This window comes from Panthera tigris, chromosome A2 (genome assembly GCF_018350195.1).
Source record: "Panthera tigris isolate Pti1 chromosome A2, P.tigris_Pti1_mat1.1, whole genome shotgun sequence".
Classification (NCBI taxonomy): domain Eukaryota; kingdom Metazoa; phylum Chordata; class Mammalia; order Carnivora; family Felidae; genus Panthera; species Panthera tigris.
The window spans coordinates 109,558,244-109,580,151 of record NC_056661.1 but is presented as its reverse complement, the minus strand read 5'-3'; the positions used below and the strand labels follow the sequence as shown (position 1 = coordinate 109,580,151).

The window sequence follows — 21,908 nt, the reverse complement described above, 5'->3', positions numbered from 1 at the left end:
TTTTTTTAAGTTTTTAAAAAAATTGAGATGAAATTGAAGTTGACATAGCAGAGTTAACCATTTTAAAATGAACAGTTCATTGGCATTTAGTATATTCACAGTGTTGTGCAACTACTACCTCTATCTAGTTCCAAGACATTTTCATCACCTCAAAAAGAAGACTTTATTCATTACACTTGTTCCCCATTTTCTCCCTCCTCCTCCTCCTCCTCCCCGCCCCGCCACCCCCCCCCCCCCACCCCCCACCCCGGCAGTTGGCAGCCACCATTCTGCATTCTGTCTCTATGGATGTAGCTATTCTGGATATTTCACATAAATGGAATCATACAGTTTGACCTTTAGTATATGGCATCTTTCATTTAGCATAATGTATACATGTTGTAGCATGCATCAGTACTTTATTCCTTTTTATGGCTGATTAATGCTCTGTTGTATGTAGATACCACAATTTGTTTACATCCATTCACTTACTGACAGACATTTGGGCCGTTTCCACTTTTTGGCTATTATGAATAGTGATGCCATGAATGTATATGTACATGTATTTGAGTTTTCAGTCCTTTGGGGTATTTCACTGGAAGTGAAATTTCTGGGTCACGTAGTAACTGTTCATTGTAGGGTCTTTCCATTTTACCTATCACCTAGTTTTATTTATTTATTTTTGTTTCCTCTCTCCTCCACTATGATAAGAGCATGGTGACTTGGAAAAGAAAGTGAGCCAAAAAAAGTTTTTTAAAGGTATGAGCTCTTGGTATGTTTTATGCAATAGATTTTCAACCACACTTATCCTTTTTTTTTTTTTTTGCTCCCTGTGGTTTATTGGTTTATTGAATTTGATTTTGGTTTGTTCCTTTCATTCAAACTGAAATTGTACTCCTTCATTTCTTTTTCCTTACTAGAACCCACGAGAATGGTTTTAGACATCTAAGTAAATTTATTTATTGTCATTTATGACAACGACCTGAAGATAATCGAAAAGAAGAAATAGCAACACAGATAGTCTTGGCTTCTTTCAAGGAGTTATGTTTAGGTTTTAATTGACTTAAGTGCAGGTCAGATTTCTTTGTCTTCCACTTGTGTTTTTGGGGTCAATTGGTAGGGCTTGGCAGTTTTTGTGTTGATCAAAAATTTTGAGACCATTGTATCACTTTAATGTATTTATTAAAACAATGCCTTATATTGTACTTGATGAATGGTTGTTGTAGAAAATTTAAAGTAAATGCTTTAAGGTAGATTAAATAGTCATCAAATCTCTTGTTTTTGAGGTAAAGCTGATTTTGATTTAGTTGGACTAAATAATGACCCTCTGTCATTATTGAAGTGTCATATATATATATATATATTCATATATATATATATATATATATGTACGTACGTATTTCATTTTTTCTTTGGTTTTAATAATAAAATGGCCCTCACTGAATTCTGTTTGCCTAGAAAGAAAAAAAAAAAGTGTTAAACTATTGTTAACCCTGGAAGACCTAATTGAGTTTTCCTGTTCACTGAGAAAACTTATTCCAAATAAGATTATAAACCTACATTTATAGTACTTGAGGAAAGACTCTGGAGGTCATTATTATTATTATTTTTTTTACTTCAGTTTTAGAAGATAGAGATATAACAGGTACATAGAATGCATTTATTTAACTTTATGAAAAGTATTAGGTAAATTAGACTTTTTTTTTTTTTTTTTTTAATATGCAGAGCACAGAGCAATTTTGGAATTATCTTAGGTGACAAGAATTTTATTGAAAAGGTAGATGATGAAATCAGTAAAATAAGAGCATTATTACAGTCATGCTTCATAGAACAGAGAAATGCCTTGCCTATTTAGCTACCTGGTTACCTTGTGACCCTCTTCAGCATTAGATTTTTGTTAACCCCTGTGGTAGTGCTTTGCTATTATTATTATTATTGACTCTCTGTTACTGCCTTACTGCTGCTTTTATCCCTCTTAGTACCAATTGACAGTTTTAAGAGAAGATCTTATCAGTCATATCAGAGTCACCATTTTCGCTAGGCTACCTATGTTATTTGATAGAGCTTTTCTGCCAGGTCATCTCACAGAACATTAAACCGGCTATAGAAATCCACCATTATAGCTGTCTCTGGTCTATCATGGTGGGGGTCATTTATGTGAATCAGAACATGGTGCTGTATTCTTAAGGAATCCTTCAGAAGATCCTTTAAGGTATGGTAGGCAGGTAGGACTTTTTTGAGAAAAGTCCAAGAAGGGAGGCATTATATCAGGTGAATACCTTGCTTGTCTTGAAGTTTTATATTTTGACATAGTTACTACATTTGCTTTAGGTGCTGCTTTATGGATTTCTGGGGTCTTAGGAGAAAACCATTTTATATTCCAAGTTTACGTCTTTCATGTAGTTAGAAAAATTTGCAAGAGACTTCCAAAGGGTTGCTTTAAGAGTAAATACATGTTTGAATTTGTTGTGTATGTACACATAAACACACCCCTCACACTGTCATCTCGAGTTAACTTTTAAGCCATTTGAGTGTGGGAGATCTATAATCCAATTCCATCTTTTCAAAGTGAGTAAACAAAAGTTGAGAGACATTTTGATTGCCCAGATTTGCACGATATCTTAGAGGAGAGCTATGATTAGAAACCGGAATTCCTAACTACTTCTGCCTTACAGTGTGTAGTGCCTATTTAGTGACTTAGAAAAACAAAAACAGCTTCTGTATTCCTGGCATTAATCTAATCTTGTTTAGGACTTTCCAGTTGGGAATCTTAATTGTAAGAAACAGAAATATACCCCAGCTACCTCATATAAAAAGGAGAATTCAGGGAAGTAAAATGAAACACAGCTGGTCCTGTGGGAACTGAAAAGCTGACTGAGATCTCAACTCTCTCAGTCTCTCTCCTCCTCTTCTTTCTCTCCTTCCCTCCCTTTCTTCCTCACCCTCTCTCCTTCTCCCCAATCCTTCTTTCTCCTTCTCTCCCACTTTGTCTTTCTTTCTCTCACAGGTAACCACAAAGTCTCTCATCTCAGCTTTGCAGGGTGTATTTGCTTCATTTTCAGTTTTTGTCTCAGTTGGTTTCCTGGCTTACTCATTGGCTTATCTGTTCCTTAAAATAGCCACCTCAGCCCCAGAATGTACATATTTTTCAGGTCCATTGCCCACCATTGGCTGGCTACAATTTGTACTTTTTTAAGTTACTGACAGAGAGCCTAGCTCAGATCACTGATGAAGTCAGGTCTCACAAGGTATACATTGTCTGCTAAACAGTAAGTTGACTTCCTTTGTGTCATAGAAAGGAAGTTGACTTCCTAGAGATACCTGGTCTAGACCATGTTGAGTTTGGGGGAGGGAAACGTAAGTAGGATAATAGGATTCTTAGAGCTGTGGATGAAAGGATGGGATGAGTAGATGTAACCTGCTTTTTACATATGTAACAATTACTGGCTTTATATTTCAAATAAAAATTATTTTGTCTTGTTCACTCCTAAATAATTGGATGGCAAAGACTGAAAAGATCTTAGCATGGGACATCATATCCTATACATTTGTGCATTAAGTTCCATTAATTGTGAATGAATCTCTGAAATGATAACTTGAGATACTTGATAATTCTTATTATCGCTTCTAGACACATGCTTCTAGGGGCTATTTCTTTTTAGGTTTTTTTTTTGGGGGGGGGTCAGTTCTATTAGAAAAGGAGCCTCCTCCTGAATTCATTCATATATTCATATTCATACATATCACAGACTCTGAATTGTATTATGTTCCAGGAATTTTGGTAGCTATGAAGAGATAACGTTGAACATGATACCTAAGTTCCGTGCGGTAAAAGAACTTTAAATTTTGGAAACAGCTATACCTCTTGCAATTAATTAGAGGTCCGACTGTCTTTGTACCTTTGAACCCTTCAGCTACTGCTCAGTCACACCTATTTGACGTGTCTTCTTTTTACTAGGTTTTTTTCCTAGACCCTGGCATACATACAAATCTCTTCCCACTTATTCCTAAAACTACTGCAGTGTTGTTCTATGCTTACTACTCTATTATGCTGCTCTCAGTAAAATCATCAGTTACCATTTGTTGTCAAGTCCCCTGGACACTGCTGATAACTTCTTTCTTATGGAGATACTGTTAGCTTCTAGGACTCCACTGAGTTATGGGTTCTTTTTGTCTTTTTAAGCTTGCCTTCTCAGCCCTGGTCATGGGCTTCATTTTTCTTTTTCTGCCCTTTAAAATGTTGATGTTACCAGTATTTCAGTTTTGACTTGATGCTCTCTTCATGATCTACTTCATTCTAATTTGTAAGATTACTATTTGTGTGACAATAACTTCAAATTCTGTATCTGTAGCCAGAGTATTTCCTTGAAAATAACTTGTATTACTATATTCAGTTGCTTGCAGATTATCTTCACTTGAGGTCTTGTATATTACCCTCAACATGCCCCTTAATGAACTTGACTTCTTCATCTACAAAACAAAACAATAAACATTCCCCCAACCCTGTTGTCCTCGGTGTTGTTTTGGGTGACTGGTTGTTCAGCCAGTTACTACTGAAGCTTAAAAAGCTATGATGATGGCTCTTTCTCATGCTCCATGCAGTTACGCACAAGGTTTATTGCTTGAGTCATCCAGATACTTCTCCAGTCTATAGACTTTGGTCCATCCACCCTACCTTTGCCCTGTTTCTGACTTTTAGATAACATGACTGTAATTGCCCTTCATAGGTTTTTCTGTCTCCAGTTTTGAAATCTTGCAGGTAGTTGATAGAATGGTTTAAACTTGAGTATCGTGTATACTTCTTACAGTCTACTTTATAAAAACAACCTTCACTGGACTCCCCATGGAAGCGTTTCTTGCTTCAGTGCCTATTCCTGTCGTCTTTTTATCAGGTTCCGTGTTCTTCATCTGACTATGGCCTGTTACTCTCTGAGACTAATCTTAGGTATCACCTGTTTCAGGTTGCTTCCTCTGATTTGTTGTCCTTTCTCCTCTTCATGCTGGATCAGATCACTTATTGCCTTGCAATAGCTGATGCATTTCTATCATTTTACTTACTGCATTTTTTTATATTTGTATATATGTGATTCTTTTCACAAGACTGTGAGCTTCTTGAGGCATGAACAGTGCTTTACTTATCTTTGAAACCGCAGAACTTGGCTATGGTGGGCACATGATAGATCTTAGTAAATGTTTAGTCAATTAATGAAAGAAGCTTCCAGTCTAGAAAGGCACATACATATGAATAACTCTGTAGAATTAAAAAAGAAAAATTTAATGTTTATTTTTAAGAGAGAGACAGAGTGCAAGCGGGGGAGGGCAGCGAGAGAGGGAGACACAGAATCCAAAGCAGGCTCTAGGCCCTGAGCCATCAGCACAGAACCTGATGCAGGGCTAAAACTCACGAGCCATGAAATTATGACCTGAGCGAAAGTCGGACGCTTGACTGACTGAGCCACCCAGGTGCCCCTGTAGAATTTTAAATAGTGCTGTGTAGACAGAGAATGCAGGGACTGAACATTCTCTCTATGGAGAGAGATGTGCTTGTGAGGGAGGACTTGTTTCATGGAACATGTAAGTTTGAGCTGGTACTTGAGGGGAATTTGATAGAGATTCTTGCTAAAGAGGAAAGATAATCCATCCTAAAGGATACACAGAAGAGAATGAGTTCTGCTCATGGAATAGCCAGGTATTTCAGAATCTTTTCAAAGGTCATTTTGGCAGTAAGGAGGATAGAAAAGAGTGGAGGCAGAAATTGTAGTCTTGCAGGCTATAGTGAAGGTCTTGCCTAAGGCTTTAATGGTGAAGAGGGGAAGGACCCAAGAGATATTTAGGATATAAAATGTAATTGGTTGGATGTGACAGTTCCAAGAGGGGACAGTCCAAGATAACTCTGAGATTTATCTTTTCAGTAATTGGATAGGCACTGATGCTTCTTTTAAGTAAGGGAATATAGGAGATATTTAAGGTATGTAATGAGTTTAATTTTAGACATGATGAATTTGAGGTACCCATGAGAACCTTAGGCAGAAATGTTAAGTATGCAGTTCAGTGTAAGTTTTAGAAACTCAAGAGGCATATGTGGGCTGGAGGCACAGTTCTGAAAGTCACAGACAGTACATAAGAGGTTGTGAAAAGTGGTGGATTAGAAAACAAAGTTACTCAGGGATTGGATGTATAGAAGATTCTATGACAGTGAAAACAGAATCCTGGGAATTGCAGGCTTTTTTTTTTTTTTTTTCTTCTTTTTTTTTTTTTTTTTTCTTAAAGATGATCAGGGCATATGTACAGAGCAGTATTAATTTTCCTTGATCCCTCTACTTATTTTGAAGGAGAGAGAGAGAGAGAGGGAGGGAGCACAAGTAGGGGAGGGGCAGAGAGAGAGGGAGAGAGAGAATCCTAAGCAGGCTTTACTCTCTGCACTAAGACCAATAATGGGGGTCGATCCCAGGACTGTGAGATCATGACCTGAGCTAAAATCACCAGTTGGGACACCTAACCTCCTGAGCCACCCCATCGACCCTCCTTTTATCCTTAACCACTTTAACAGATTTCAGAAGTTTCCTGTTTGTCATCCCTATTTGTGATTTCCTAATTTTTTTTCCTTCCTTTTGTTACTCATTGGATTCTTCTAGAGACTATTAGCTTATTCTTCTTTAAAGTGTTTGTTGTCAGACTAAACTAGGGAAAAGGAAAGGCCTGACTTAGATATGTGAATTCAGGTCTCTTCCATGAAATGGGCACATGCATTTATACCTTTGCTTCCACTAAGTAATAGACTGTTGCCATTTTTAAAACATGTTACTCTTGGTTTATCTTCTGTTTTCCCACTTTTGATAATGACATAGTTATAGGTCAACATTTGGCATCTTTAAAACAGCTGTGAAGTTCTGACGATAAATTACATCTTGGACCCAGAATCAGATAAACCTTAGCAGGTGTTGGTACTGTGGCAATACTGAGGACTTCCTGGCTCATTTTCATGGGGGTTATTGCCACTCAATTTTATCTCATTGTTCCCTTGCAGGCATGTTATTCTTTGATATCCAAATTTTTCATTTTTCAAGAAAAGCCTGAAATTCTGATTTGTATGTGATGTTTTAAATGTTTATTAAGAATTAAAAAAAAATCATTTGTTGGCCAAATAAAACACACCACTTTTTCATCCCTTTCTCCAACCTTAAATTGTTTATAACAAAGATCAACCAGAGATCAACCAAAGATCTCAGAATCACCTACTGAGATATTTGAGATATATTTGGTTCTATTGCATATTAGGATAAGAGAGGAAACTTGACTGGAAGCCACAGAAGACTATGGTGGAAAAGGAGACAGGTTCAATCCCTTAGTTTGGAAGATTGAATAATAATTGGGTCATGAAGTCAAATGGGCTGAGACTTACTCCACATGCAGTAAGTATTCTGACAGTGAATTTTCCTTACCCTCTGCTCCTTGTTTGCTGAGGTCTTGATTCTGAACACTTAGGGAGGATATTTTTCTATTATTTTATGCTGAATATTTAAGTACAGAATTAAAACACCCTCCCTCTCTCCTCTCTCTCTCTCTCTCTCTCTCTCTGTGTCTCTTTGTTTCTGTCTCTGTCTTTCTCACACCCTTCCCACTCTACTTTGTTGTTTTGCCCCAAGAATGAAACCCAGATAAATAATGTTTCTGTCAGTTTCAAGTTCAGAACACCTAATTTGTTAGGGCTTACGGTATTATCTTGATTTATTTCTTTTTGTTGAGTCAATTTTTATAGGAAGTCTCCTACTCATTCCATGGGAAAATCAGAGAGATATATTGGAGCTTACCTTTGGCTTTTCTGCTTTTTCTTCATGGGAGGGAGGAGTAATGATTCTTGCAAGTGGAACTGTCATAGTTTTGATTGTGCATGTTTTAGCAACAGCTTTTTCTTGTAAGTAAATAAATTTCATTGGTATAAAAATTAGAACTTAAAATTAAAAATTATATTTAAGGGGCACCTGGGTGGTTCAGTCGGGTGAGTGTCCAGCTTCAGCTCAGGTTATGATCTCATGGTTCCTGAGTTTGGGCCCCGCCTAGGGCTCTGTGCTGACAGCTCAGAGCCTGGAGCCTGCTTCAGATTCTGTGTTCCCCTCTCTATCTGCCCCTCCCCACTCATGCTCTGTCTCTTTCTGCCTCTCAAAAATAAAGAAAACTAATAAAAAAAATTTAAAAAATTATATTTAAAATAGTGCCACAAAATGCTAGAATTTGATGATTAATTTTTGAATTCACTGGCTTTTCACCGTATCATAGTAGATTATAAGAGGTATTTATTTACTAGGAGCCTTGAATAAGGGAAGTGTAATTTTCTTTGGGTGGAGAGGGGACTCTAAGTGGAATTGAAGTATGTGCTGGTATATTATATCAACCAAAATTTTGATGATCTAATAATTATCCATACTTAGGTGATACATATTTTTTATAGGTTTGTAGTTTATCTTAGAGTTTTCTGTGTCAGAGTGGTTGATCTCTAGTTTCCTATACTAAGATGAGAGATTATGAAATTTGTGAATTTAAATAGTTAATTTTAATATATAAAAATAGTTTTGTGGTTTTTTTTTTTACATTTTATTAAAAGTTGCATTAATTTTGAGTTTGACTTTTAGCATTTGTTCTTTTAATTTATGACTGATGGCATCTTGTTATCATTTTCTCTCTTTGTGAAATCATTTTGTACTTGTGATTATTTATATGTAGTTTTTAAAAGATTTTTCGGTGAGCAATTTTCAGTTTACGAATTGGGGGAAAGGTATAGAGATTCCTATCTGTTTTCTGCTCTCATATACTTGTAGTCTCCCTTATATATCTCTCACAAGAATGGTAGATTTTGTGGAGGCTAAACTTAAATTGATGCATGATAATCACCCAAACTCTAGTTTACCTTGGGGTTCACCTTTGTTCGTGTTGTACATTTGGTGGGTTGCAGCAGAAGTATAATAACATATCCATCATAATATCATCCAGGGTGTTCTCAGTCCCCTAAAAATTCTCTGTACTCTTTACTTGTTCATCTTCCTATCTTGTCTCCCTCAACCACTGATGTTTTTATTGTCTTCATAGTTTTGCCTTTTGTAGAATGTTATGTAGTTGGAATCATACTGTATGTAACTTTTTTATATTAGCTTTTTTAACATTGTAACACATTTAAGGTTCTCCATGTCTTTTCATGGTTAGATAGCTCATTTCTTTTTAGTGGTGAATAATATTCCATTGTTTGAATGTACCACAGTTTATCTACTCAGCTACTTTTTAGGACATCTTGGTTGCTTCTAAGTTTTGCCAGTGATGAATACACTTGCTTTAAATAAATTCTGTGCAGGTTTTTATAGGCATGTTTTCATTCCTTGTGGGTAAATACCAAGGAGCATGATTTCTGGATCATATGGTAAGAGTATATTTAGTTTTCTAAGAAATTGCCAAATTGACCTCCAGAATGGCATTTTACCTTTCCACTAGCAGTGTATGAGATTTCCTGTTGTCCCACGTCATGTCAGTATTTGGTGTTGTCAGTGTCCTGGATATTGGCCATTCTGATAGATGTGTGGTGGTATCTCATTGTGGTTTTAATTCACATCTCCCTGATGACATATGATGTAGAATATCTTCTCACATGCTTATTTGCGTGTATATCTTCTTCAGTGAGGTGTCTATTAAAGTCTTTGGCTCATTTTTTAATTAGGATTGTTTGTTTTCTTATTTTTGAATTTTAAGAGTTCTTTGTATATTCTGGATAACTCCTTTATCTGATGTGTCTTTTGCAAATATTTTCTCCTAGTCTGTGGCTGATCTTTTACTTATTGTGATACTATCTTTTGCTGAACAGAAGTTTTTAATTTTAATGAAGTGCAGTTTATCATTTATTTCTTAATGGGTTGTCTTTGGTGTTGTAGCTAAAAAGTCATCATCATGCTCAAGGTCATGTAGGTTTTCTCTTATGTTTTCTTCTGGAGTTTTATAGTTTTGTCTTTTACTTTCAGGTCTTTGATCTATTTTGAGTTATTTTTTATGACAGTTATAAGATATGTTGTCTTAAATTCATTTTTTTTTTTTTTTTGCATATGGATGTTTATTTTTCCCAGTATCATTTGTTGAAAAGAATGTCTTTGATTATGTGTAGTTTTTTGGAAGTTCTTGAATAGTGCATTTATCCCTCACAACTTACTTTGTTGCCATTTATAAATGGAATCTTTAAATATATTTAGGGATAACATTATAAATAGCCTTGAGCATTGGGCTTAAATTCAGTAAACAAATGATATTCTCTGTCCTACTTTTAAATCCAAGGGTACTTTCTCTTGAATAGCCTTAGCATCTGTGAATCTTTGTTCAGTTGGAGTTTTTATTTTTGGAAATTACCAGAACTTTAGTGAATAAAGTTTGTAATCAGTTTTGGGTAATACCATTTTGATGGAAAAAAAGTAGCTGACTGTAAAGAAAAGAGATTGATTTTCTTAACTGCAAAATTGCCTTTTGAAGGCAATTTCAAAGGAGTTTGCTCTAGAGGCTTTATCTTTTCTGTATTTCCACTTTGTAAATCTTTTTATTGTGATACTTAATCACTGTTCTATGTTGTCATTACAAGTGTATTTTACTTATTTAGTTTGTGAGCATATTGAGGACAGAAACTGATACATCTTTGTATAATTAAGGCCCAGTACATAACTATGTAATTATTATAGAATCATATGAAATCCCCCAAAATAATTATTTTGAATAGTTGTTCTTATATAAAACGTGCACATAACCACGCAAAAAATAGGATGTTAAAACTCATTACTTAGTTGCATATTTAAAAGAATCTTTTTCTTTTCTTTTTCTTTTCATTTCTTCTCTTTTCTTTTTGAAAGAGACACATGTGAGTAGGGGAGGGGCAGAGAGAGAGGGAGACACAGAATCTGAAGCAGGTTCCAGGCTCTGAGCTGTCAGCACGGTTCCCAACGTAGGGCTCAAAACCATGAACCATGAGATCATGACCTGCACTGAAGTTGGATGCTTAACTGACTGAGCTACCCAGGGGCCCCTAAAAGAATAATAGCCAAGTGTATGTTGCTCTACTGTGAACTAATGATAGGAAATTTTTAATCCCAAATTATTTTCTGGGGTGTAAACATGGAGCATGTTTGTGGGCTGTTTATTTTGTGAAGTGGTTACTTAAGAAATTCAAGTACATTTGCTATGTACGTAAATTTTGTGATTATTGTGTATGTTTAAACAATTTTTTAATAAAGCATTTCAAGCATTAAAAGTAGAAAGATTAATGAATTCCCTATCCTCATGCCCAGCTTAGACATTTATCAACACATGGGCAGTTACGTTTTATCTATATGTTTTTTCACTTTTTCCCCAGTCTCTACTTACAGAATTATTTTGAAGTGTATTCTAGATATAGAATTTAATCTGTAAATAATTCCTCATGTGTCTGTAAAACATAAAGATTCTCTTTGTTAAAATATAACCATAATGTCATTCTACCAAGTAAAAAATAAGCAGTAACTTAATATCATTAAATATCCAGAAAATATTAAGAATTACCCATTACCCATTTCTCTTTTCCTTCCTCATCCTTTTTTCTCTTTTCCTTTCTCCACTGTATTTCCTTTAAAATCAAGTTGAATAAGCTCTACATATTGCAATTTTACCCACAGATTCTCCCAAACCCTCTTCCTTCCTCCCTTACCCCCTTCTCTTATATGGGTTTTCTCTTACCCTTCATTTGTTGAAGGAACTCTGTGTTTTTTGCCCTTTAGTGTTTCTCACAGTCTCGAGTTTTTGCTTAGGTCATCTCCATGGTGTACTGTAACATTTTCTCTAGTCTTCTGATTTCCTGAAATCAGATTCAGGTTTGATTCCCCCTCCATACAAGAATATTTCATAGATGGTGGTGTGTTTTTTTCTTTCAGGAAGCATATGATATCTGGTTTGTGTTCGTTCTTTCTCTCCCTCCCTCCTTCCCTTCTTCCTCTGCTAGACCTCTAATATATTAAGGATTGCAATATGGTGCTATTCTGATTCAATCATTTCTTCTTTATTATATGGAATATTTCCTTAAAGAGAAATTAAATTTTCATAAACTGATTACCCTGATAAATGCTTAATTCTGTGCCACTTTTCAAACAGAGTTGCACCCTTTAAAGGTCATTAATGGAATTTAAAAAAAGTCTTCATATTTTCATGAACTCAAATATTTGAAGTGCTCCCGTCCACTGCAGTTACTAATCTTAGTGATGCCATCTTTAACCAATTAAAGCGTTTTCAGGTTGTCTTGAGTCCTTTTTTTAAAGTTTATTTGTTTGCGGGGCTCAAACCCATGAACCGTGAGATCATGCATGACCTGAGCCAAAGTAAAGAGCCTGACTGAACCACCCAAACGCCTCTCCTGAGTCCTTCTGACTTGTCCTCAGTGGTCTATAGTAGCTTTCTGGTATATCAAGGTACGCAGGCCCAGTTTAAACTTATTTCCTGCCCCAGTCTTGGAATCAACCATTGCTTCAATAGCCCTGGTTTGCTTTAGTGGAACTGTCAACACTATTTTTCTACTGAAGCACACTATTAGATTTTCATTGTTATTGTTATTAGAGTGCATATCACTAATGATCCACAGTTGAATAACTGTATTGTAAAATCACTTAAAATAGTTTCTCTGTGTGGTTATTTCACATTAGTAGTATATAGTTAGATTGATTTTACTTTGCTTTTGATGGTATAAACGTATTTATACCATTACAAAATCAGATCCACACAACAAAGTATTTTTAGATGTCTAGTTCTTATAATTGTCTCCTCTACCTCCATTTTCTTCATTCCTCATAAATCATTTAAAAAAGTATCTGTATATACTTATATTAAAAAAATAAGCAAATGTGTGTTTATTTATAACTCTCTTTCTTAGGTGAATGATAGCTATACATACTTTACTAATATGTAGTTGAATTCAGAATAATCAGGGTCAATATGCTGATACAAAAAAAAATGCAGTTTGTGTAGAATACATAGAACTGGTATTTTCCGTTCTGATATCTTGATGGATTCTAGTAGCACATAATTAGAAATTTAACTGTCTTATTCTTTGGTACGTTTAAAATTTTTGCGTTAATCAGTTATTTTTTAGGGAATACTTTTCCTTTTTGTATGTCATATATACATACGACATGTGTACACATATGTCATCTATATACACACATATGTTTGTCTCCTTCATAAACAAATTAAAAATAGACCTTTATCTGCCAAATGGAAACATTAGGAAAAGAATCTATTTTGCTTCTTTTTGATGGAGATTGAAGGTTTATTATTTAAACATATCTCTATTATTTTTGAGATTTATTACTTACATAGACTCCAAAACAGTATGTGTAACTAGAAATATGTAGTCTCTGAAAATCTCTTTTGATTAATTTATTTCATTCTTGTGTATCTACTAGAGACCTTTTATTAGAAATTCGGGAAACTTTGATAAAGTAGTTTTTCAATTTGAGGCTTTGAGTATTTATTGGAAGTCTGTCAGGACTATTCTTTGCTATACTGCCTCATCCACATTTTAAATAATTTTATGATTTTTCCTGTATAAGAGAAAGTGTTCAGTTAATACAGTCTTTTGTTTTCTTTTGTTTTCAATACTACAGTTACATCAAGACTCCAATTCAGTGATTCCCAGTGTATGGGCTGTGGGGATGAGAAGAGGGTCTGCAGCCTATAACGTAGTTTGTATCCTGAATAAACAAATGCATATTATGAATGTACCTGCTATTGTTTTCAAACTGTGTATAGGTATGTGGTAATTGACAGTAATCTAGTTTAAAAAACAGTAATTTATTGTAGCTTGTATATTCTTTGTCATTGGATGCTAGGAGTCCTGATTGTGTATAATTGTGTGGTAGTCTATGACCTTTTATAACTACTGCTCTAATAAAAAGTGAAGGGTTTGTTCAAGCGGTCATCTGTATATTTGTATATAATTCATTCTTGAAAATCTGTAACAGTTGAACAATACACTTTTCTTGTAAGGGAGAAGGTTCTATTACCAGAGAACTAAAAATACACACCCCCGATTGGGAGAGGTAGGAAAACTCCACAAGTATCCAGTGGCTGTTACCTTTGCAGGTTGGGTATTCAGCCATCTTGGAGACCAGGGTCACTGACTGAGGTGTCTACCCTTTCCACAGGCCCTCTATCTCCCCTGGCTCAATACACCCGATCACAGTAGTCTTTAACTATCCTCCCAAGAATATACTAGGTATCTTAAGTAAGAGTGAGTGGAAGAGGGTCTTTATTCCTGTGTCCCTGGAGTGTGAAAAGCGGGGTTTGGGACCAGTTGCCCCAGCAAATGTACTCATGATCCCTGTGTGGCTCCTGTTCTGTGACTTCCTCCCTGAAAAGGAAATAATAAGGTGGGATGCCGTGAGCATGTGTTGAGGCAGCCTAAGGAAAGCTTTTTTGTACATCAGTCTCGTGGAAGAACAAAGTCCAGCTTTTTGAGTGATTTTTGAGAGTGGGAATTTGGTATGGTTTGTACTAGAAAGAATGTATAGCTCTGCTTAAAGCCATAAGGTGAGGGGTGGAGGAGCACTTCAATTTAGGCTGCTTTTCCTTTTCACTTTTCCTAGACCTTCTTCCTTTCTTGCCATTTCCCCTTTCCCCTCCTTTTCTCCCTTCCCCTTTCTTTCCATCCCCTTCATTTTACTTCTCTAGTTAGTAAATTAAATAGTTACATAATTAGTGAACAACTTCTTTGTACCAGGCTTTGGTTAAATTATTATATAATGTTGAATAAGACAAGGTTCCTATAGTTACAATAAGGCCACTCTTCTTATGAGTACTTATTTTTTTTGTTAAGTAAGTAAAGTTTCATAAGAAGTAAGATTTCATAAGAAATCATATGACTTCTGTGACCCAAATTGGCGCTGAAGTAGTATCAGTTTTAAGATACTCATCCCTATCTGTCTGGCTGCCCTATGCCATATAATGTGTTCAGATATACCAGGTCATTATAACTCTGAGGGTGGTTGACCCATTCTAGTGAGACTTACATCACAGTCTGACGTCCATGTTGTGGGAGCTCTGACCATCTGTTTTTTATGTGATCTAAAATAAAATAGCTGTTTCCACTTAGTCCCATTCTCCTATAGCCAGGAGAATCTGGGTCTGGCTTTGCATTGAAATAGCTGTGTCATTATGAAGAAAGTTACTTAATCAATCTATTACAGTTAGATTTGACTTGAGAGTCCACTTACTGTGCTAATGGGAATTTTGGATCAAAGAGAGTGATTTTGCAGAGGTTACACAGAATGTTAGTGGTAAACTGACTCTATTTTCTTTGTGTTCTTACTACTATATGATGCTACCCTTACTATCATAAGAGACTATGGTGAGGAACAGATGAAATAGATATCAACAGGACTTGATAGGCATAAAATATTACAGGGAAAATTATTTCCACTTGCTTCCTGTTGTCAGGAGGCATTATCCTTTCTTGGTTCTTGAACATCTTGGAAGCAGGGGTCAGTTTTTATGTCTATGTGTCCCTGTGCTCAAAGCCACACTGATGTGTATAGGTGTCAGGACATACTCATAAATTGAGACCCTTGAAATTCTTTCCGTTACTTATGTAGGGTATACATGGTTATATTGATTTTCTAATAAAAATTATATACTTATATTCAGACCAGGGATTTATTATATTCATTACAAGACATTTTCTGACTAATATCTTAGGAAGCGTATTAAATTGATTAATTTTTGGATAAAGGGAAGCACTCGTTGATGATTTTAACATTCTTTTCTTTTTGTGATTTAACTTTAGGTAGTTGTCAGTGACAAATTTTAAGGTTTAATAAGGAGCTGGGATTTCCCTAGAATCAAATCTCACTTTTATGCTTACTAGCTTGCATGACCTTGGGCAGTTTTTTATTTTAAGCTTCTCTGTGCCTTGGTTTCTCTCTTGCTAAACTAGGAATAATTGTGATTAAGGTAAAATTGAATACAAGACCAGGGACTCATTTACTCCCCACAAAAGCCACATAGGTGAGGAAATTAAGGCATTTGGTGATTACCCAACTAATAAATAGTAAAGGTGAGATTTGCACTCAGTCTAACTCCAAAGTCCATACTTTTGGGGCACTATGCTGTACTAAGTTCTTGATTACTTCATAAAATGTTCTGAGAAATAAATGAGATAGTGTTTAGAATGTTTGGTACAGTTTTGGTTCTCAAAGCTTTTTGAATTTTTGAGTTGTGGAAAAGGTTTTGTGGACCTAGTGATTAAGGAAAATTATAAATAGGTAGTTTTTCTTAGTTCTAAACAGTTCTGATAGCTTGTTAGAAATGAAAGAATCACAGAGATAATGGATCAGCATCTGCATTTTAAGAGTCTGTATTTAAGGTCCTTAAAGTTTGAGAAGCACTAGAGTAGATGATTTTGAAAATTTCTTCCAATGCCTAGTTGATAAGTCCGTGATTTTAAGGAATCACATAGCATGGGTATTTCGGTGTTGATTATTGTATTTAGAGGAGAAAATGATAATATGTCAAGTATTATTTTAATGTAAATCACTGTAATAGAGATCTGTTTCTATTTTTTGGCTTCCATGGTAGGTCAGTTCTTGAGGTAATGAATACTTATTTGAATTTGTAAAAAGTTTCTGATGTGGTACAGAATTATCCTAAATTTTATCATCTTAGGAAATAATTAGAACTCAAGATTTTTATATGGTTATGGTGTAAGATTAGTTGTTTTTCTTAATCTCACCAAATAATAACATTATAATATCAACCAATTATATTATATCTGGGAACACTTGGAATAATATGAAACTTTCTAGTTTTGGACAATTCACTATTCTGGTGTTTCCATGAACAGTTTAAAATTTGACGTTAACTATAAATGAGCTCCTGACTTGCTTGATTTGACATGCTAAATTTTATTAGTCTCTGGAATATAAAAATTTCTTTCACAATTAAAGAAAGGGTCTTCTCTTGTAGAGTTTTAAAACTATGACAGTAATGTCTATTTTGTTCACTGTTAAGTCACTAGTGCCTGGCACATTGTGATAGATATTGACAAGTGTTTGTAGAATGAATGAGTAATAATTCATTTTTTTGATCATTTTGCTACCATTTTCAAATGAGAAGAGACAAGATTCTGAAAACTTATGTTTTAGACATTCGAGCATGTACCATGGTAACTAACTGCTGCATTAAATAATCTTCCCCATATTAACTAACTGTGATTCTTCTTTAAAAATTTTTTTAATTGTGAGATGTATGATTCACATAGAAGAAATATTACATTTATTCAGTTTAAGGCAAACAGTTGATTAAGAAATAGAACCCTACTGAATATTTGAGAAGCCTCCTGTGGGTTGTCCTCCAATTGCATGCTCCCTTCCTTTATCTACAGAGGTAGCCAGTTTGCTTCGTTTCATTTTTTTTTTTAATTTTTTTTAACGTTTATTTATTTTTGAGACAGAGAGAGACAGAGCATGAACAGGGGAGGGGCAGAGAGAGAGGGAGACACAGAATCGGAAGCAGGCTCCAGGCTCTGAGCCATCAGCCCAGAGCCCGACGCGGGGCTCGAACTCACGGACCGCGAGATCGTGACCTGAGCTGAAGTCGGATGCTTAACCGACTGAGCCACCCAGACACCCCTGCTTCGTTTCATTTTAAAACCTCTTAAAATATCCAAGCAGTAAGTTGTTTAGTTTTGACAAACTGGCTAGCAAGCATAAATCTAACATTGTAAAGAAAGAATAATATTGTAAATACTAGGCCAGATCTCAATGGAGAAGGTAGATTGATTAAAGTATTTGGGTCATAGTCTGGTTTCAGCTTTCCTGAGAGTGTATGAGAACTCTTTGCAGGGAATTCAGTGGATAAGGTTTTGAGTGAATCTTGGGAAATAGCATCTGCTTTCCATAGTTGGGCCTCTGGCAGTACTGTAGTGTGGATCAGGTACTGGATGTTCAGCAGAAGGATTGGACTGCTTTTGTATTTTAAATCCCCATGGTTTACTTTCAGCTCTTAGAAGTCAGAGACCACTTCTGTAGGTGAAATAGTTTCCCCAGCTGATTCAAGGAGGAAATCATGAGGTCAGAGCAGAAACTTCATCAGTGGGTGTTCTGTCCTCTGGTTAAAAAGATAATAGTGGCCAGAATGAGGAAAAAGGATAATAAATACAAACGAACAAGATTGAAGTAGCCTTATATAGAAGAAGAAATATTTAAAATTTCCACAGAGTGACATTAAAGAGGATATGAATAAATGGAAAAACATTACTTGGGGTAAGAAGACTCATTATTATAAATTATACTTAAATCTTTTCTAAGATTTCTGTTCATATGTCATCTAGCCGAAAGCTTCTTATATAGTCCTATATATATAACGTATATAGCAATCATATGTAATTGCTTTATTTTTCTCCATAGCACTTTTCCCTGGCTGATATAACTGTACATTTATTTATTACTTGTTTTTTCCCCTTCTGGAATGTAAACTTATGCAAATGTGTAAATTTATGAGAGTATGCTTATCTCTCTCTTTTCTAGAAAGTAGCCTTATGAGGATATGTTTTATTCCTTGTGGTTTCCCCAAGTACCTTCAGCTTATAGCACATAAGAAACATTCATTGACTGAGGAATGAATGAATAAATAAAACTGTTCTTTCTCTCATAATCCATAGAACTTACTGTCTATTCCAGTTTTTTGGTCATTAATTTTGTTCACTTTAGCATCTTATAATGCTTTCTATTATTTTCTTTTGGTTCAGTGTCTAATTGTTTCATTCCTGTAAGACATTCTTCTCTGTGCTCCTTGATGGCAGGAATGGGACAAGTGCATCCTTTGTAGGCCTCACAGTACAAGGCAAATGCATGTAGGAACTTACTGAATTGAATACATTTATTTATTCGTAAGGACTTAAATTGCTAAAATCCAGTTTGCTTTCAACAAAAGGAGTATTTTAAATATATAATACAGTATAATTCTAAACAAAACAGGGTTTTTTGTTTATTTTTAAGGATTGAGAATTTTGGAGATTTTTTTGAGCTCATGGTGTATTTTGGTAACTGAAAATTGGAAGTTGTGCAATTATAATTTTATAAATTTCTATGTAAATTTGAGTAAAATTTTCAGTGAGATGTGGATTTCTTACCTTGAAATTTTAAGTTTTAAAAAATGTTGTTATACTGTATTTCTGTCGGAACTTAGTTTTAAGATGAAATACTCTAAACATGTACAACTTTGGAGGCTATTTAACCTTTTATATATATGTGTGCATATGTAAATGTTTTTATAAATACTTTTTTTATCATTTCTCATGCCAGCGTATCATTCAACAGTTTGTGTAATGATTGCTTTTGTGCTTTTACATTGCCACTAGATTTTTAAAAAATCATTGCTGATGTAGTATAAATCCCTTTCTACATATAGATTCTGTATATTGTTTCTTAGAGATAAGTCTCCAAGAATGTAGTTAACATTTTCAAAAACAAATTATGTAACAAATACTGCAAATAGTACTGTATATGTTGAAAGGATGTAAAAGTTTTGTTTTTTCTTTTCTAATTCATATGGAAATTTATTTATTAAAAATTATTTTCCTTTTCTTTATTTCAGACCAGTCTATCCATATGGGGATGGGGAAGCCTTGGCATTGTCCTTTCTCTAATAACCTTTGGACCCTTTGTAATATTTTATTTGGCATTTTATATCCTCTGCTTTGTGGGTGGGTAAGTATTCTCAAAGATAATCTTATAATTGCTGTGTCATACTCTGTTGTTAAAAATTGAAACAAATGACCATGAGACCTCAAGAAGAAGAAAAAAATGACCATGAGAAATGGAAGTATGGTTTGTGAATGCTCTTTTTTGCAAATTATTTTTTACCAAAGTTAAATGAAATAAAATGAAGATACCTGATAAAATAAAAGCAATGTAATGGGCGACACTTGGGTGGCTCAGTCGGTTGAGCATCCGACTTTGGCTTAGGTCATCGTCTCCCAGTTCGTGAGTTCGAGCCCTGTGTCGGGCTCTGTGCTGACAGCTCAGAGCCTGGAACCTGGTTTGGATTCTGTGTCTCCTCTCTCTCTATCCCTCCCCCCCATTCGTGCTTGTGTGCGCTGTCTCTCTCTCAAAAATAAACAAACATTAAAAAAAAAAAAAAATGGTGATTGTTATTTGTATCAGAAATATGCGTAATAATTTTCAAAAAGCTTTCAATTTCCAATGATATAAACTTTTTGTATAATTTGACAGTTTTAAAGAGTTTTTATTTCTTTTAGTGTTATTACCTTTTAGGAGTGAAAAAATTTTAAATCTATTATATTAATAAGTTATATTGAGATGATTCAAGTTTTATATAGTATAGAAGATACTGTTTCATTGATTAGACTTCAAACAATGTTAATTTCCCTTGGGGAATGCTGTTACTTTGTTATAGAAAATTCAAACAACCGATTTTGCCTTTTTCTCTTCATGTTTGTTTGGTTAACAGTGTTTATGCTTTACCTTGAATTGATAATCCTTTACAAGAGAGGTTTCAGTCATGATTTAGTATAGCTTCCTATATGGAGCATTTGGTATCAGATGTGAGTTGTATATGAGAAAATCTATAGAAAACAGAGGTAGATGCTTGTTATTTAGATACTCAAACCAAGGTCGCTTAGCTGAGTATTTTGTTGTTACTATGTGTGTGTGAATGTACATATATGTTTGTGTGTGTGTCTGTATTTTTAAGATACGTTTATGTAATTGTGGAATGAATACCTTTGAGTTCTTTTTTTTTTTTTTAAGTTTATGTATTTTGAGAGAAAGCAAGCAAGCACAGGCACCAGTGTGGAGGGTGGGAGAGGGAGAGAATCCCAAGCAGGCTTCTGGCTGTCATCGTGGAGTAGGCTGACATGGGACTCAAATTTTCAAACCGTAGTAAGATCATGACTGAGCCAAAGTCAAGAATTGGGTGCTTAACTGACTCAGCCACCTAGGCACCCTCTTGAGTTCTATTTTTAAAAAATCTTTTGAGACCCCAAATATTTGGAAGAGCTATTTGAACCTATAGGTTTAGAGAACTTAGCTGAATTGAATAGCATATATAAACTGTGTCCTGAGAGACTGTGTAAGATACTCAAGAACTGACTTCTAAATGTACATAACACCACCCACCTCTTTCACAATAGGGTTTGAAAGTTATGTGTAGCCATTTTATAGGGAGTGCACCCACTGTTTGTAGAACAAGTGAGAATCAAATCAAACATTTACCTCAAGGACTATTCCTAAAACTATATTTCAGATTGAATATTTTCATCATTATTGCTTAGATATGATACTATATACTGAAGCAATTAGAAATAAGCCATAGGAATTAGATAAGTAAAATTTTGAGTATCTTTGTTGATTATAAAGATGACTGAAGACTTTATAGGTCTACAGCCTTCTTTGCTTCATAAATTAGACTTGTTACAAATTAAGACCAGAGCAGCATGGTTGCATAACTATACGGTTGCACCTCTTCTCTATAGGGTCATGAGTGATTTTACCAATTGGAAAGGAGACTGTTTTGACATGTTTCTCTGAAAAGGAGAGATTTCTTCTGTTCACTAAATGAATAAAACTTTGGCAAAAGTGATGGAGAAGGATTTCAGAATATTTCCCAATATTTCATAAAGGGAGGAAATTGCAACTTTGTCAGCAGGAGCTCTAGGATCCTTTGGAAGGTGGAGGAGTGGAGAATCATTTCTCTTACACGAAAGTGCGCCATATAAAGTTTTGGAAAAGGGGAAGGGTGATGAGTCCATTCATTTCAGAGTCATGGTAACTTTTCTTGTTCCCTTTGTGAGTCTGCAGATTTATCAAGAAGTAATCTCAAAATATTTTTTAGACACTTCTAAAGTTCTGTAAATTTTTAGATAAGATGGA

At 35.0% G+C, this 21,908-nt stretch overlaps 1 protein-coding gene across 12 annotated transcripts in view; it reads left to right on the top strand.

The window, feature by feature from the left end:
* Positions 1-21,908, top strand: part of SNX13 (sorting nexin 13) — a 134,671-nt gene that overhangs the window by 24,199 nt on the left and 88,564 nt on the right. For 2 of the 12 annotated variants that reach the window (XR_006211493.1, XM_042967828.1), the window contains exons 1-2: positions 6,270-7,391; positions 19,612-19,724. The exons of 1 other annotated variant lie outside the window; for it this stretch is intronic. Coding sequence is in view for 9 of the 11 variants with exons in the window: in XM_042967828.1 (XP_042823762.1) it covers positions 7,356-7,391; positions 19,612-19,724 (149 nt within the window). In the remaining 2 variants the exon portion in view is untranslated. 9 more of the 12 variants (XM_042967806.1, XM_042967789.1, XM_042967814.1 and 6 more) reach the window with 9 other exon arrangements.